This window comes from Atta colombica, unplaced genomic scaffold (assembly GCF_001594045.1).
Source record: "Atta colombica isolate Treedump-2 unplaced genomic scaffold, Acol1.0 scaffold12, whole genome shotgun sequence".
Classification (NCBI taxonomy): Eukaryota; Metazoa; Arthropoda; class Insecta; order Hymenoptera; family Formicidae; genus Atta; species Atta colombica.
In genome coordinates, this window is record NW_017259206.1 from 6,467,496 (window position 1) to 6,485,673 (window position 18,178).

At 34.0% G+C, this 18,178-nt stretch overlaps 1 protein-coding gene across 1 annotated transcript in view; it reads right to left on the reverse strand.

The window, feature by feature from the left end:
* Positions 1-11,628: 11,628 nt before the first annotated feature.
* Positions 11,629-18,178, reverse strand: part of LOC108694369 — a 9,901-nt gene continuing 3,351 nt past the window's right edge. The window contains exons 3-10 of the mRNA XM_018203798.1: positions 17,496-17,795; positions 14,780-14,888; positions 14,582-14,705; positions 13,873-14,019; positions 13,394-13,552; positions 12,411-12,748; positions 12,060-12,336; positions 11,629-11,854 (exon numbers count right to left, since the gene is read on the reverse strand). Coding sequence (XP_018059287.1) covers positions 11,629-11,854; positions 12,060-12,336; positions 12,411-12,748; positions 13,394-13,552; positions 13,873-14,019; positions 14,582-14,705; positions 14,780-14,888; positions 17,496-17,795 — 1,680 coding nt within the window. The remainder of the gene's footprint in view (positions 11,855-12,059; positions 12,337-12,410; positions 12,749-13,393; positions 13,553-13,872; positions 14,020-14,581; positions 14,706-14,779; positions 14,889-17,495; positions 17,796-18,178) is intronic.

Here is an 18,178-nt window from a genome sequence, read left to right on the forward strand (position 1 = left end):
TTGTCGTCATTTTGAGCTTTCCAGTTTTCAGTTATCCTATTCGATTCACTCTTAGTTTTTTCATTGGTTCGATTTCTTTCGTGATTTGGTTGAATGTTCTGCATTAGATTGTATATTGGGTAGATCTGAAACCATAAACTTTCATGAATAAACCATGAATGAGTCATACTGAGCGCATAATTATATCAATATATTTTCCTACAGTTAGTTTTAATTTAAGTCATTACATACTTAATTTATAGGAACATTATAATTTATAATATTACTTCATGCAAAACATCTTTGGCGAGTGATTACATTAAATATTTTTACATTATATCTGAACAACTTGATTTAACGTTTTCATTTTAAATTAAAATTTCTAAAGGTTTAATACTATATGTGTGTTAATATTAAACTTTACATTGTAATGCTATTCCCGCTGAGTTATTCTTCTTAATTTTAAATGTATTACAAAAACCAGTTTTGCTGTGAAATATCTAAAGTTTAGTTAAATTCAGATCCAAAAATAATTTTGTTGACCTATATCAAAATTATGTACGTTTAAAATAATTTTATTTTTCTTACGTTATTAATCTGTATGCTTCTTATAATATGTTTTATTCTAATTTCAAATTTGTTTGCTAAATTTATGAGAAAAGCAGGATTTTTTAGTAACACTTAAAAATTCTTTGCTTATCCCTTTCTTCTAGATATAAATAAATGATTCATAGAGAATAATTATTAAATTTAACATTCACTCATTATAAAAGACACATAAAGAATAAATTATTTTAATTAAGATAAAAATATTATTGATTAGCAAAATGTAGAAGTTTTTGGAAAGAGATATGTCAGTTATAAAAAATTAGAGCTCGTAAAATAAATTCTGACCTCATTTTCAGAATCAACATACAAAATACAGTCTAAATTATTTAATTAATAAAATTATTATCGATTTCAAATCTATCTAAATTTTTAAGTACTTCAGCAAAATCATTCTTTTTATTACAAGAATATTTTGTCCGAGTGAACAAAGGAGAAAATGAAATTCATGCCTTAATAATCATAATTCTTTGAAATCCAAGACATAGTAGACATTGTGTGTCTCGAACCATATTCGGTCAGCTGAATCGTTCTGTGCTGCGGTGACAAACTTACTTCTGATATCCCAGAGTCACCGTTGTCATTCTCGTCGTTAACAATCCCATCGTAAATCCCGAAATCATTTATCTTCTTAATTTCCTCCTTCTTCATTCCAAAATGTTTAATAGCGTTATCTTTACTTTTTTCTTGAGTCTTATCTAATATCACTGATTTTTTAGTTTCATCTTCATTAGCAAACTTAACTTTATAATCATCTTTTTTATCTTCCTTCTTATCTTTCTTATCTTCTTTTATTAATTCTTTTCTATTATCTGAATCTTCATTATTACCATTCTGTTTATTATCACTTTTTTTGCGTTTCGATTTGATTCTCAGGTTTGATCTCACTGGTGTTTTTTGAACGGATGTTACATTCGTTTTTATGGAATCGAATTCATTGTCTGTTTCTGGATAAGTGGTCTTCGTAACGATCTTTTCCTTTGAGACTCTCGATAGATGCTCGATCGTCCGTGTTTTTGGAGTCGAAGTTTCTACTTGAAAATCAGTCTTGATTGTTTCTGGCGTAGCAATTATTTTCGCACCTTCAGTCTTTTTAGAAAAATCCGATATATCTATTTTCTCTTTCTTTGAATATTTTTTTCTTTGAACGGGTGTAGAAGCTGATTTTTTCGTGCCAAAATTGATACTTGCCGAAGGCGTAGCTGATGTTGTTGTCGAAGTCACAGGTTTCCTGCGCTTTTTATTGATGGACTTAGTAACAGACTCAGCAGATGCATTATCGAGAGAAATCGTAGAGTTATTCTTCAATATTCTTCGTCGACGTTTCTTCTGTTGTCCAGTCGTAGAAAGAACTTCCTTCGTTCCATTAAATAATTTACTCGGCTGGCTGCTTATTATTTCTGTCGATGATTCTGCCTCATCTGAATTACTTCTGTTTAATTTCAGATATTCCACAGGCTGTTCTTCTTTTTCTTTATTAATAATGTCCTCGCTTTTTAGTTTTCTCGAATCAAAGCGCGAATTATTCGACACATTCTTGTCAACTTGAGAAAGTTTTCTTCTTGCATTCTTTCTTTTCGGCGGCTGCGTGATGTCTTCGGGCACAAGCGTTCCTCTAGAGATCCCTCTATCTGAGGGAGATGATAACTTCCGCGAACGAACGGGTTCCGTGAACGAAGGGGAATTTTCAACCTTTTCCTTCGAAGTTTTTTCTTCAGATTCATCATCTTCCAAAAGTTTTTTAATGGATCTGCTGATTTCGCGCGCGCTAGAAAAATTCGACGGTGCATTGAAACTGTATCTGCTGCTGTATTTCATAAACGGCATATGCTCGGTGTTGGATTCTTCGTTGTCATCTACATATCTGCGCGAGATATCGCGTCTAGTATTCATATTGCGATTTTTAGAAGGAACGTTATACTTCTCCCAAGGATAAATATGTCTTTCCCAAGGAAAAATTGATCTTTCCAGTTTCGTGGATGCTTCCTCGTCCTCATCATCGAAAAACCGCGCCCTGGCTAGCTTCTGTTTTTTTCGTTCCTTCGCTAATCTATCTCTCCTTTCCCAAGGATATTCGTATCTGTCGGCATTGTGCAGCCATTTGTATTTTTTTTCTTTAATTTTTTTGTCAACGTGCCAAGGAAACACGTAATCTTCGCTTTCCTCCTCTGGCTCTTCTTCAGAATCGTTCTCCTCGCTTTCTTTGTTAATTTTTGACTTGTACCTCGAAAATGGAAAAGGTTTATAGGTCGTCTTCTCGGAGAGTTCATCGTCCTTATTGCTTTTGATTAATGGTTTCATTGTATATGTAAAGAATGTTTGGTCCTTATTCGAACCTTCCTCTTCCTTTGACGAAAATTCCTCGTAATCCTCATCTTCTCCGAATAATTCCGTTTTCATCGGCGTTTCGACTTGTTCCTCAATTTTCTCGGAAGACTCATTATCATCATTTGTCACATTTCCAGGATAATCAGTCTCTTCTTCCTGCTTTTCTTCGCTGTCCTCAGATTCATAATTCGTGTTTGCACTATACTTACTTGATGGTGTTGTCGCTTCCTCGATAAATATTTCCGTATATCCTGGTGGATCAGACTCCAAGTACTCTCTCAAATCCGAGACTTCTTTCAAACTGTGAGGATCCGTTGTGATCGTGGAAATATCCTCATCGACATTCTCGCGAACTTGATATGTGTTAGTCGTACTTTGCTCCTCGTCTTCCCTGAAGAAACTTTCTTCAGATTCTGTGTTGATATTCTTAATCTTTCCTGAGTCTGGATATTCATCTTTCTTACGATAGATCTTTTGTTGCACAGCGGATTCTTCTGCGTAATAAGCTTCGGTTGTGCTACTTTCTTTATCTTCTATTAATGATGTTGCACTTTCGATCGTTGAAGTGTTCTCTGTTGAATTGATTATCGCATAATTATTCTGTTGATCACTGAATGGCTTCTTCTTCCTTTCGACACGATTATATCGAGGTTCCTTTCGCCTGCCATCTTCATCCACTATCTTCGAACTCGTGGTAAACTTTCCGAATCCTCTCGTGTCCCACTTGGGCTTCGAAAACCTAATCCGATCTTTGATTGTGTAAACGGTTTTCTGAGGTTCGCTTCTAAGATCACTGCTCGTGGAATTTCTTCGTTTCTTCTTATCATCAATCTTCAGAGTTGTAAACAAACTTTGATCCAGCGTACTAATTGGCCTACTCTCCTCAATCTCCAAGTCCAATGGTACGGATGTCGCGTTTGTTTTGCTTACCGTTTTTTCTATCAATTTTACAGATGTATTATTTCCAACATCATTGATTTCTATAGATCCATTAACTGTAGTATTTTTATTCTTGTTAATGATATTATTAGAGAAATTCTTCGTCTTTATTGTAACCTTTTTATTCTCATTAATTATGCTTTCAGAGGAATTCTTTGCAGTATTGTTTGTATCGTTTGTCGTGCTGCGCTTATTTATTTTGATCATACGATGAGTGATGAAGGGAGGTCGAGAAAGGGTCGTAGTTCTTATTAAAGATATTCTATTTTTAGTCAGAGGTCTGTACTTTCTATAATTTTGTTGTTGAACAAAATATTTCGGAGGAGGTATCAATCCTTTAATCTCCGGAGATTTAATATCATTTATAACGTCAATGACGTCAGAAACGTCCGGCTTCGACGTACTTTTTTCCTTCGAAGATTTCGATGTGTTGTCCGCCACTTTCAACATGTTTTCGCTGCCTGCAGTCTCTAGGATCTGCATAGACGACGGCAAGGTCGTCATCTCATAGACTTGATAAGCGTTCTTTGAATTCCTGATATTGCCCATCACATCTTCATATACCTGATTCTGATAGGAAACAGTTTGGTACAACGTTGGCGACGGCGTAGTGGTGGAGATCTTTGGTCGAGGTTTCCGATTTTTCGTTCTACGCATCGTACTGGACGGCGGCCTCATGCCGCGTACAGTGTGAAAATACGCGTTCCTTCCTCTTCCGATTTGCGGATCGTGTTTGTAATTCACGCGTATTGATTCAAGGGCCTCATACGGACGGTTTCTGTTTCGCCACTGGCGACCGCTGCGCTCCGGCTTCTTCGAAACTTGAGGCACGATGTATTCATCGTTCTGCTCAGGAAGTATCATGATTTTCGAGGCAAACTTTGTAGGATTTAATTCCGACGGCGGAGTCGGTTCTTCAATTAATTTCTCGGCGAACAATGGATTGTCGAGGGGATCCTCATCAAAATATTTGGCCTTAAAACAATCCAATTTGTTTCCGAGACCACGAAGACGCGGTAGATCTTCCTGCGGACCTCGTTTAGGATCGGGTTCCTCTTTCTCAGGTAATACTTTTTCTAGATTAGACTCCACCTCATCGCATTGCTTATAAGCGTTTCGGGAATCATAAAACTCCATGCCGCGCGACGTCTTCCGTGGTACTGTTCTGGGATCAACGGCGTACTTTAACGCGGACGCGCTGGGTATATTTTCATTGTTATAAAATGGGTACTTTTTCAAATCTGTGACAGCTTCCGTCGTTATAAAAGATTTTACAAGATCGTCTTCTGCGAATTCTCCGACGTAAGGAATGCTGGGAACTTCAATTTCGATCTTATTTTTTTCCGATGAAGTCTCGTTATTCTTCTCATTAAAACGAATGGCGATCTCTTTATCGATAACGTTACCGCTAATTTTAGGTGACTCGTTCAACAGCTGTTCAAAATTTTTTTCGTTTGCTTCGTTCTTCAAGTTTCTTGTCACATATGTTTTATTTCCAACACCTGTTCTCTTCTTTGCCAATTCTATAACATTCGTATCATTCATTTGTTCATTTTGTTTTGCCGATTGGATCAAAATTGGTTGAGCGACAATATTATTTTTGTTGCTGGATGTTCCGCTCTGATCTCCTCTTAATTTCGCAAAGAATGTTAATTTCATAGCATCTGGAACAGTGATCGGTGCATGAATTGCTTTCAGACTCGACTTTCCTTTTAATCTATCGATTACCCTATCAAATGAACTTTTATCTTGCTGTGACGATTTATTATTGTAGTCATTGGTCACACCATTATTTGCTGCTGCTTTCACATTAACGTCCGCACCGTCACGAAATTCACCTTCGTTGGATCTTTTTCTTCGCGTTCTCCAGCTTCCTTCGGAACTCAAAGGGAAAAATTTAAATGCGTTATCACGCTGTTGTGGTTTGCTGGAATAAAAATGATGGTTGTCGTTCTGCTTATTGCTACGGTAATTGGCGTAAGCATTTGCGAATGGCAGCGGTGACGGTGGCAATAATTTTGTGGTCGGAAGTAAATTTTTGCGATAGATTGCAGGTACCAATTGAATGTGAGCGAAGGGATCGAAACGGAACGGTAATTTGATCGGTTGAGAACGCTGTTGATTTTTCAATTTCCTCCAGTTAGTCTCCCGAGACGATTTATTTTCAGTAGAGACGCTCGAACGATTTGCTGTTGAAGGATGATCCGTCAAAAAGATTGAATATGCTACTCGTTGAATTGGCGGCCTCCTCGGAGTGGAATCTTTTAGAAAGACAACCTTCTTCTCATTCGGAAAAGACTGCGTTTCTTGTTTGTTTTTAATGTAATTTAGCGTCTTGTTATACTTCGCGGTCAATTCGTTACGGATCTTCTTGTATTTGTTTTCTTCTTTGAAAGATGATAGAATTTGTTGATGGGGTGATTGACTGATGGATTTAATAGGGGATGATGTCGGAACTTGTTGTTTGGATTGAGTGACTGATTTAACGGGTTTCTTTTCACGAGACGGTTTTGCTCTCGTCAAGACCTTATATTTGAGCTTTCTACTAACAGCGATGTTACTATTGTCGAGAATAGGACCGAGGAAAGGATTTTCATGGTAATCAGCTATTCGCGCGATAGCTTCTTGGGTGAAATTGAGTGTCATAACAGCCGGAGTGCTGCTGGACACTGTAGTGTCAAAAAGAGTAGTCGAAGATGAATATTCTACACCTTTAGGATTTAATGATGGCATATTGGTAAATGTCTCAATTGTGGATGTGGTTATCACATTGTTGATGTAATCAGTATCGTCTCTTTGTTCGAGCAGATGACGACCGTGTGTTTGAACGGAAGGGTGATCGAATCCCACATGATCGGAGAACAAATCTCGTCGAAAGCTATTCGAAAATTCTTCTTCGAGGAATGTTGAAGGCGATGTCACAGTTTCCTCTTTCGTCACTAGAAGGTATGGACCGTGACCGTCAATGGTCGCAATCGCGATCGGCGTTCGCGTTTCATCCTGGGGATTCATGGTTGCCGAATTCGGCACGAGTGTAGACGACTCAATGATCGATGGATCTTGCTTCACCTTGAAGTAATCCCAGAAGAGCTGACTATAATCGACCGTCGTAGGTTCATCGACTTGTCGGAACAAATCTGTTGTGATCGGGGCGACATAGCGCAAAGTCGTTTGCTCAATAGAGTATATCTGCGAGTTCGAAGAATTTTTCACAAAACCATGAGGAATTGTCAACGTTTCAACATCAGTTAAACTTGCTTCTTCCAATGGAAGCGCAGTTGTCTCATAATTCTCAGAAAGCTCCTTTTCCTGTTTTAATTGGAGCGATTGTTTTGTCCCTTTATTTACATTATTGTCTTTTCGCAATTTGGATTTTTTCTTCTTCTTCTTCGCCTTGATAGACTTATTTTCATATTTTTCATTATCTTCAATATAATCTTCATTCTCCAATTCCGAACTGTCAACTTTGATGTCATGGCGAAGTTTCGATTCTTGTGAATTTTGATATACCTTTGAATTCCTCTCGATCTCTTCAGTATCCTTCTCTATATCCTCTTCCAGTTTCTGGATGTTATTCTTAGCAATAAATTTGGGGTCTATCTCAGATTCTTCCCAGCTGTTTCTACCGTATCCTATCAGATTATCTTCATCATCCGCCTCCTCGAACTTTCTACTTTCTTTCAAATGATCTTGATAGTCTTCCTCATACTCCTTGAATTCATCTGGCATCAAGTTCTTATTTTTCTCTTTCTTCTTTTTACCGCTTAAAGAATTCTGTTTGCTTTTCTTATGATCGTGAAGTTTGCGCGCAAATCCTTCGTGAAAATCAGCATCTCTGATGTGTCCTCCATGATCGTAAGCCGAATCCTCGTATCCCTCCTCAGTGTACACCGTGTTAACCTTCGTGTTCGTGACAATTTCTCTCAATCTGGGTGCATTACGCTTCTCTTCATCAGTCTCCGCGCTTTCGACTGCCTGCTGTTGTGGTAATCTTTTCACAGTGTGACTTCCTCGAACCTGAGCATGCAATTTCGTCGGCACGAAGTCTAAGGTAATGTTTTTTTCGGGTGGCGGCTTCGCCCAGATTCCAGGAGCCACGTATTTTGGTTTAGTAGGCACATCTCTGATCTCTTCGTGTTCCGAATATGGTATCGGATAATCTGGAGGCTCTTCTGAGTCATTATCTTTTGTAGTAGACTCGTTATGTTGATAAAATGGCGATGTATATCGATTCAAAACATTCTTTGTTTCCGAAGAATCAAGTATTTCTTTCGCTTCTACACTCGTTGAAGTTGGCAAATAGGTTGTGAAATCTTGATAGATTGTTGTAGTATTCAAGGGCTGTAACCAAGTGTGATTAGTAACTTTATCGGTGGAATCAATATTGGTCTTAGTGATGTTAATATTCTGACTCGATGATGACACATGATGGATGCTGGCGACCGTCAGAACAAAAATGATAACTAGATTATAGATTTCTCGTTGCTGTTCCATTTCTCTGAATTGTTCTTCGCTTCATAGCACTATCAAGGTGAAAAAATATTGTTAGGCATGTGACTAACAATAATTATTAAAGTATAAAAAAAAATTTTCAGTACGCACATCTTCACAATTATTATGTTGAATATTAAAACTGAAACATGTAATATTAATGTTTAAATGTTAGAAATACGCACAAAAAGAATGATTTTGCTAAAATATCTAAAAATTTTAATAGATACAGATTTAAAAATGATTTTATTGAATCATCAAAATAAATATATAAAAAATTCAAGCATGATCATCAAATCTATTTATAACTAAATTTTTACATATTTCAGCAAGATCATTCTTTTGTTATTCTTTCCGTATATATTAATTATTTATTATAATATATAAGAGGAGATGAATATTATTTTAATCACAAACTGTATCAGTTTAAGATCGTGTAGAACGGCACCAAATATACGAATTCGTTTTTCCGATAACGAATTGCGAATTCAGACTCTTCACAGCAGTAGAAGACACTATGTTACTTAGTTTTCAAAGAACGCGGATTCTACGCGGACAACAAGTGATGCTTATCAATTTATGTTTGTCGCGGCAAAGGAGAGAAAATCGCGATTTACGTGCGAACTGCCGGCACGATTTCTAATCATCTTCGATCGAGGTCTAACATCAAACTGGCCGGCAGCACGGACTGCATGGCCTAATTTATATTTTCCAGTCATCTGAAAAGAGAGGGAGGGTGAAAAACGTTAGAACGATTAGATACCCTGCTTCGCGAAGCGTGCAGATCCGATCGTTCAACGATTCTGTTACTCTCGATTGGATTCGTTCGTCAAGCCGTTTCACCCAAACGCCTCTCTTCTCCGGTTCACGTATTAGAAACTCCGATGTATAACTTCACTGATACTCCAATTACAATGCGCTCGTACTCTTTTTATTTTACGGTGCGATTACGAGCGCCTCGTAAAAGATGCTCGAGAAGAGGAATGTGTCGTTAATTGAGCCAAGTGCATTACTATCGACGAAGTAAAAGAACAAGATGCATGATGAAGCACGAGGACGCACCATGAAAATATCTATCAGAACGGGCATAGAGCATTGTGTGATTTAGTTCGTTCAGTCAACTGTGAATGGTTCGTTTCACCGATTGCGTTCTCCACTCGTGGCGATTGTCTCCCGCGTCTCTTTCCGCGTTGGGCCGCGAAGCGTATCGTTCGAGCTACGGGACTTTCTTCGCTTCGACGAGTCCGTGAGAAAATTATCATAGAATGTAATTTCCATTTCCAGAGCAGTCACAAGTGTTTAAATAGATAAGTGCAGGGATGTGTATAGTGAGCATGTAATGCTTTAGCACGCTGAAGTAACATCTAACTTTGACTGAAAGTGATGCTTCTCGTATTTAGGTGATATTTTCACAAAATGGTCTTTTTTCTAATTAGATTATTGCATATATTTAGATATTTTATTGTTAAAAGCGAATTTTTTAATTTCAAATCATGAGCATCAGTTCGAATAATTTTGTTATACAAACCAAGTCGTTGTAGCAAACGATACTCATCACCAATCTTTTCACGAACACGAGAATATAATTTTACGCACGTTATTATATCACAAGAACAAGGCGAACGTAAGAGGTGTGTATTTAATAAACGTAACACATTTAACTATACAGTAAGATTGTTTTAGTATAAAGTATTTTCTCGATACTTACAGTATAATATATGTTCTGTAGTATGTTATATTATATTGTTCCTTTTGATAAAAAGATTTTTTAAAATAATAAGCGCGTTTTATTATTATTTTTAATGACCGATTAATAAACCTAAATGATTCCAATTTTAAACAATCTTCTAACAATTTAAATTAAAAAATTAAAAATTAATATTAAACAGAAATCATTTTTTCAATCCTTTTAGTATAAAACTTCATTATAAATCTCAATTTTTTATCTAAGAAATTGATATTCAGTTACGCTTGCTAATGTTATTCTTTTGTCGATTGCAATAAAAACAACTGATAAATTTGTATTCTAAGTTATAAAAATGCAGGTTAAATATTTAAAATTTAAAAACGTTATAAATTTATCTATAACATAAAGACTTATAATCTTAGATAAATTTTTTTGAAGTCTAAAAAGGATTAATACTCAATTTTTTTCACATCCAAATAAGTTGCAGATAATTTTATCCAGGAGATATCTTCCAAGAGATTGTAATCTGGGAAATATCTTCTAGATAAAGTTATCTAGAGGTAAAGAAATTGGGCATAACAGAAATCAAACCATGACAACAATAAAACAAACTTAATTCTTTCCTGTTTCTACTTTGCTAGTAAGCAAACCTTGTAGAAAAATTTTTACAAAACATATAACTACGAGAAATTTAGCTTTCTCCATTTCTATAAAGATGCGGTTACATTAGAATCTCTTTTAGATTTGGCATAAAATAAAAATTTTTCAATATATATCCGCGATTAATTACTGTAAAAAACTGAATTAATTCAATTATTCTGATTTGCTTTGACCGAAAATAGGATTATTTCTTTTAATTAATTTATTCTCGTTGATCTAATTTTGAATTAAATCGAATTAAACAACTATAAATAGGTGTTAAGATTAAAAAAGAACGAATCTAAGAATACTTTATTGGTGATACAAAACACGATCATATCGTAAACTCCTTAAATATAATTTATAAATAATTCTTTCTATTTATAATAATTATAAATAGAAAGAGGTAACAATTAATAAATATTAGATCGAGACAAACGTATCCGAAAGTCCGAAAAAAGTGAAACAATCATTGCATCTACCCATTTTGGCATAATACAACATCTACATATTTTGATGTCTTTTCACTATTAATATACGAAGAATCTTCAAGCAATATTCAAATAAAAATTTACTCGTCACTTACTATATTTCTGCATGACCTAATTAGGCAATAAAAGAAAACTAATTAGATAAAATATCTATTTAAAATTATGTAATAATACAAAGCCTTGTAAGATGTTAAATTAAACATTAAATTAAATGTAGGCTAGTCTTCACTTACAATTTTAATTAAATTTTGGATTCTTTCTTCTTCTGTTTGAATCCAACATAAAAAGTCTTAGAGGCACATAAACAATGAACATGTTATCGCACAGGACACTATATTTTTCTCTAAGAAATATTACTCTCTCACGATCGTAGATATCAATGTGAGAAACGCGAATTTCGCGAAATACGTGATTTGGAATCTTCATTAAAGTAAGATGTCAGGTACTCCGAAGGAAGAACACTAGGATTTAAGATATCATCGGCTTCCACGCGTTGTCACTTTGAACCGATGTCGACTGAATGGCGAGTTGCGGTTCTGCGGATTTCAACATGGAAGCCTCCGGTTTAAAAAAATCTATGATTGGGTGATAGTTATAATTGATTCTCCTCTGCGGTTCCTGGTACTCATCGTCAAAGCCTCCGTTCTGCAATCTCGACGTGGAATCTACGTCCTGATCGTACGGTTGACTGTATCTGAAAAATGATTCCTAATAGCTTCAATGATTTCTACTAAATTTCAATTGCAACATTAATTAATAGAAGTCATAATCTGGATTATTTCCTTATCAAATCTAGATATTATAATCATCAAAGACAAAGATGATTTCTGCTATAAAAATATTTTATAAAATTTAAAAAATACTAAACTGGTAAGGTAAAAATGTTGCACATTACTCACCGGCTAGTTATATTACGGGAAATCTCCGTGTAATCTTCGTGAGTGGTGGATTCTCGTCTGTAAGGTGGCCTATTGAGTCGATTGGGTCTGCTGCTCTTGGTCAATGGTCCTTTGTAACCCGGTGCTCGCGTGTTGGGCGCGTGCTGTTGCGGCAATTTATCGTACGGCCGCGGGATCGGCGAGGGCTTCTTCGGTCTAGTTCTGCTACCAGGCAGAGTAAAGCTGGGTCTACTCGTCGGGTTGACGTCCTCCAACACTGATTTCTTGTTGCTGGATACTGAAGAAAACGAGACATATTCGCTGAGGTTTCATTCAATGTAGGCAATGGTGAATGATTCTGAGATAAAATACCGTGGCTGGAGTCGAAGTTTATACTGGGAGTATACTTGGTAATATGATTGAGAACGACAGGCTTGTTGAGATCCTGAAAATCGTCCTTCTGGTCATTGATTGTCGCGAAATCGGCACCCGGGAACGACTCCTTCGGCTTCGCCGGGGGATCCTTTTGATGTGGCGGAAAGATCTCGGCGTAACCGTGTACGTGACAGCTGCAACAGGTCGGCACTTTGAATATGTCCATATGGAGTCCCAGTTTCTGATCCCAGGTCAGCAATCTGTGATAGTTATAGATTTGCACGCAGGAGGAACGATAGTTTTCTGAGATGAATGAGCAACTTGACTGTGGATTGCTGAAAAAAACATTAAATATTATTAAATATTGTTAAAAAAATATAAAAACACACATTAAAAATAAAATAATTATATATTGTTATTAGAAAATCAAATTTAAATTATTTCTTGGAATTAAATAACGTTTTATTTTTAACTTCCATGTATGTTAAAATGTATTATTTTGATACATTTTAAATTATATAATTAAAGAAACAATCACATTTATTTAACCCACATACATTTCTATTGTTAAATTACTTAGTTTTAAAATAAATAACGTCCAAATTATTATATTGTACTTGTAAATAACTAATTATTAGTGTTAAATATAATACATTTCTTGAATAAAGTGTTTACTCCATTGTTTTAGTTAAATTAATGAGAGATTGAGTGACCTGTAGGAATGATTAAAAATAGCTTAAATTAAATATAATTTGACACTACAAATTTATGCAATATACGCATAACTTTTTTCAGTAATCATCGTCATAAGAAGAAATCATATATATTAACTTTAATGTTAATAATAACAAGCAAATATTTCATAACTCTGATACCTTTTATTTAGTCGCTTTAATATTACATAAATTTACAAAATTAATGTCCAAATAAATTACTCTCTTTTCAAATAAAATATACAATATATTGGTTGCCATACTTACGAACATTTCTCCAGTCGTATTGTCTGGGTGTGTTCACCTGTGTTTATTATATACTTCCACACTCCGGAAGCAGCTCTTGCTAATTGTGGGCGAGCATATTTGACAGTTGATGGACAAGTAAAACCTTCCTCTACGTTGTCGAAGGAATTGTCAGATCGTCTGAAAGCAAAAAAATAATAAGTAATAAAAGTGATTTTCATTAAATATTGTAAAAAATTCTAATTTTTAGTTATTTAATTTTTTATCTTATCTGCTTGCCTTATTTATAATTTTTTATTTTAATTAAATTTGTTGAAATATATAAAACGTGCAAGAAAATAATTTTTAGATGTTTCTATTATATATATATATATATATACATACACATGCATCATTTTGATTTATTTAAAGTCAATAGAAATTAAAAATTAAATTAATATTCTAAAATAAAAACTTGATAATTTTTAAGAGATAAATAGAAATATGAATATTTCAATTACCTTTTAATCTCATTATTCTCGTATCTGTTCTCCAATGATAAAGCGCTTGGCAATTTTTCTTCCGCACTTCCGTCTTGCGCTTTATAATCGGTCAACAATGCTAATACCATTTCCTTATTGGACCTTAAACTTCTTATTATCGCCTCACTAGAAAGTTAAGGCCATTATTAATGCTTTTTCGCGAAAGCGAATAATAGCATATTTTCTCCAACGTGGAAAATTGTTTTTATGTTTATTTTTACTTATTTGAAAGACTAAGAATGATAGCTTCAAGTAATGAAAATTTTAAAAGAATTCAGCAGGAAATACCGACAAAATGAATGTTGCAATTGCTCAATACATAGCTCCATAATAAGTCGATTTGTGCAAATTACCTATTTGTAAAAAAATAATTAACGAATTTAAAAAACAATTTCAAGAATTCTATATAATAATGTACTTTGTCTAAATTTTTAAGAATTCTGTAATAAAATTTTGAATTTTTTTAATTAAACTTCTGCCATATACGATATATCAATATTTTATTTATCTCTACAATTTGATCGCAGTTATTTTAATACTTTCGAGAAGGGGAGATGCAAAAAGTGAAAATCGCCGGCCTGCCAATTAAGACAGGCCGGGCGATTTTAATCTCGGTCGTATGCAAATCGCCGCGTAACAATGTTCGTCATTAATTCAATGCCGAAACGAAAGTTCAGGGCAGACTCACTGTGGATAATCGTTGGCCTCGAGACACACCGTCTTCGTGAAGAAAGTGCATTCGTTTTCCGTGGGCCTCCTCTTCGGATCGTTCGGCCGTTTAGTTGGCCACATCACGGGCGGTCTCGATAAACCTAGGAAAATCATTAACGATCATTTCATGTAATTTTTGCAATTCAAAATTGTTGATTATCGTGAAAAAGCTGACCTGTGTAAACGTTCCTCCTGTTTGGAAGAGACGGCCTCATAGGCCGTATTGGTTTAACGATTATAGGCCGCCGTCGCTCTTGCGTTCTAACTAGCCGCAGCTCTTGAGCCTGCAATTTAGAAAACTTGTTTACAATTCTTACAAAATTAATTAATATTATCATTTAGTATCGTTTTCTATATATATATTTTATTAATTGAATAAATTATGTTACATATTTTTTAATAAAACATCCATTATTGCTCGTTTATTGACCATTATTTTCTTTTTATTGCTTTGCATATTGAGCGTTATTTTAATTCAATTAAAAACTGAAACTTTAGAATATTACTATTTACTTTTGAATAGCATATTAGCGGCATCTCATAAAAGATCTATGCTGCTCATTAAAACGTATGCGTTTAATAATATATCTCGACTTAGGATAGTTATGTCAAATCACAAATTAAAAAAGATTGAAAACGCTACTTTATTCTTATCAGATTTAAGAAATATTTGTAATACATCAAAAATTTTTATTTGATATGACAGAGAGAAAGACTTTCACTTTAACATGTTGTTCAATATAATAAAAAGAATTAACATAATTGTAGTATTCAATCAATCATTTAATTACACTTTACTTTTTAACCTTAACGATGTTTAATTTATATTTTTATTTTATATTGGTTTTAACTCCATTATTTTAACTCCATTACTTTAATTTCTTTATGTTTTTGTTTTTATTTATAATAATTTAGTCATACATAATCATGGCTTCGTTAAATTAAAGCCTGTCTTGCTATTAGTGTTAATATCAAATTGACACATTTAAATTGCATTATTGAAATTTTAGTCCATTATTTTTTGCTCTTTTTTATTCTTTTAATACTTTATTATTTTAATATAATAACGAGGATATTTAATCGTTAGAGATATTTTTAAAGTTAAATTCTGTCTCCTTTTTCTGATGTTAATTATAATAAACGCATGATCGAATTTGTCGCTTTTATTAATTCTAACGATGCATAATAAATTTAGAATCACAATTTGACGTGCGAACATTAGATTTATTCTCTGTAATTATAAATACCTACAAGTATTGTCCGTGTGCATTGACCTTAATGATCGTTTACCTAAGTATGCTTCAGGAATATTATTTGCTCCATGTATCAAGCGTTTAAAATCATTACAGATTGAAAATATATTACACCTTCATTTACATATTTTATAGTATCTTGAATTAAATGTAATACATAATTCTATCTTGCTTAAATAAATAAATGCGTCGTAGATTATCTGGGAAAAAATATTGAAGTGGTTCTACACTTAAAAAATTGGACTTTTATTTACTTTCAATCACTCTTTATAGAGCCTTCAGAGAAAATCTCTGTAATATCGCTTATCTATTCCCACGCAGAATAAATCAACGTTCGTCTATATCCGTTCAAGTCGCTCGCTAATTAATATCCGGAATGGAAAGTCGTTCTCTGGCGTGATGTATCTGGTGGTATATAGTAACCGCGACACCATCGCTCATGAGATTCAAGAGATGGTCCTTGCGACGAGTCGTCGCAATAAAATATGTCGAACACGTGAAAGTACTTGCATAAAAGGCGCTGTTTAAAGGCCGCCTGATACAAGTGAAACCCATATGCGCCCATTCTAAATTCAAGAATGCCGCAATCTAAATTGAATGAAGATTTGAATGTTATTCCTTTAAACATGTAACACAAGCCGGAAGTAAATTCAACTGACGAAGCTTGCGAGAAGAAACTAATTACAAGATTAAATTCTTATAAAATATATGCTTGATGATGTTGCATAATAGAAGATTTTTTTAAATATGTACAAAAAGTAAATAAAATAGTGATATAGAAACAAAAATAAGTACGAGCTTTTCTTGCTCTTTTTATTATAAAACATTTTGGCCCTTTTTATTATTATTTTCAAATATTATATTTCTTGTTTTTATATTATTGCTTTGAAAAAAAAAGCTTTAAATTCATTTATATTGCGAACAAAACAATTTTACTTGAAATGTTTAAAAATTTAACTGGATGCAGATCCGAAATTAATTTTGTCGAAATATTAAAATAATTATGTAGGAGATTCAAATATAATGTTGCGATACTGTAAAAAATTCGGATATTCTAAAACCAGCTTGATCCTATATATTATGACAGTGTAACAAAATTTTTAGCTCTTTATTTAGGTACTTTAGCAGAACGTTCTTTTCGTGTATGAATAAAATAATTATTAATATATTTAAAATAATTAAAATAACGAAGTAATAATCATATAATATAATCATATAATATAAGAATGTTCAATTAAAATTCGATTCAGTAAAATAATGCATCAATCTAGAATTCGCATAAAAATAATCAAGGATCTACAGATTTATTTCGTCGATAATTCAACTCAATTTAGAAATCGTCGTAAAGCTTCTATCTATTAGGACTGCACATATATATATATGTGTGTGTGTGTGTGTGTGTGTGTGTGTGTGTGTGTGTGTGTGTGTAAAAGCCGTTATTTATAATTATTGCCAAGAAAAATATACATATTTATTAACCGATAGGATAAATCTCGCTGAAATTTACGACAAAGTGGACTTCGACTTTCTACCGTTCTCCGATAAAGCAAAAAGTCGATGCGATAGATCATTTGTGCGTGATCATGTGCACTACATAAACATAATATTATTCTTTTATCTGCACACGCTTTTACTCACTTCAGGTAACACCTCGGGCAACTCGTCCTCATCCTCTTCTTCGCTCTCCTCGGAATCGGAATCATTGGATATGATCTTCGCTATGTCCATGCTAATCGGCAGCATTAAATCCCTGCTCGCGTTTTCTCTGTTTCCACCGAAAAAAGACTCGACTTCTTCAAGTGGCGAAGAGGTCGTGTCGTTATTGGATATTCTAGTGGAGATTAGAGTTGCCATTGCCAGCTTTTGTGGCTGTGACATGCTACGTATTATTGGTATTACTTCGCCGATTTGTTCCCGCTTCTCCGGTATCTTCATTGCCTACAAAAATAAGAAGAATTAGTATTTATTTTATTTTAATTAGTATATATTTTATTTCCGTAAAGCCAATAACTGCAGATATGTACAAATAATAAGGTAACTGTACCAATATGATCTATTTACACTGAAAAAAATAATAGATGTACGATCTCCGAATCAATTAAAAAAAAATGTTTTGCAAACAGATCGCTTCGAAATAATCATTTTTGTAAAAAAAGCAATTTTTTATAAAGAAATCTATTTAAAATACATTAGAAAAATCAATTTTTCGCTAAAATAGATCGATTTAAAATCACTGTTGTTGTTTGACAGGATCGATTTTTTTGAAAAAAATTTATACTGTTCTGTGAACATAAATAGTGACCTTATTAAATTGTTTCATA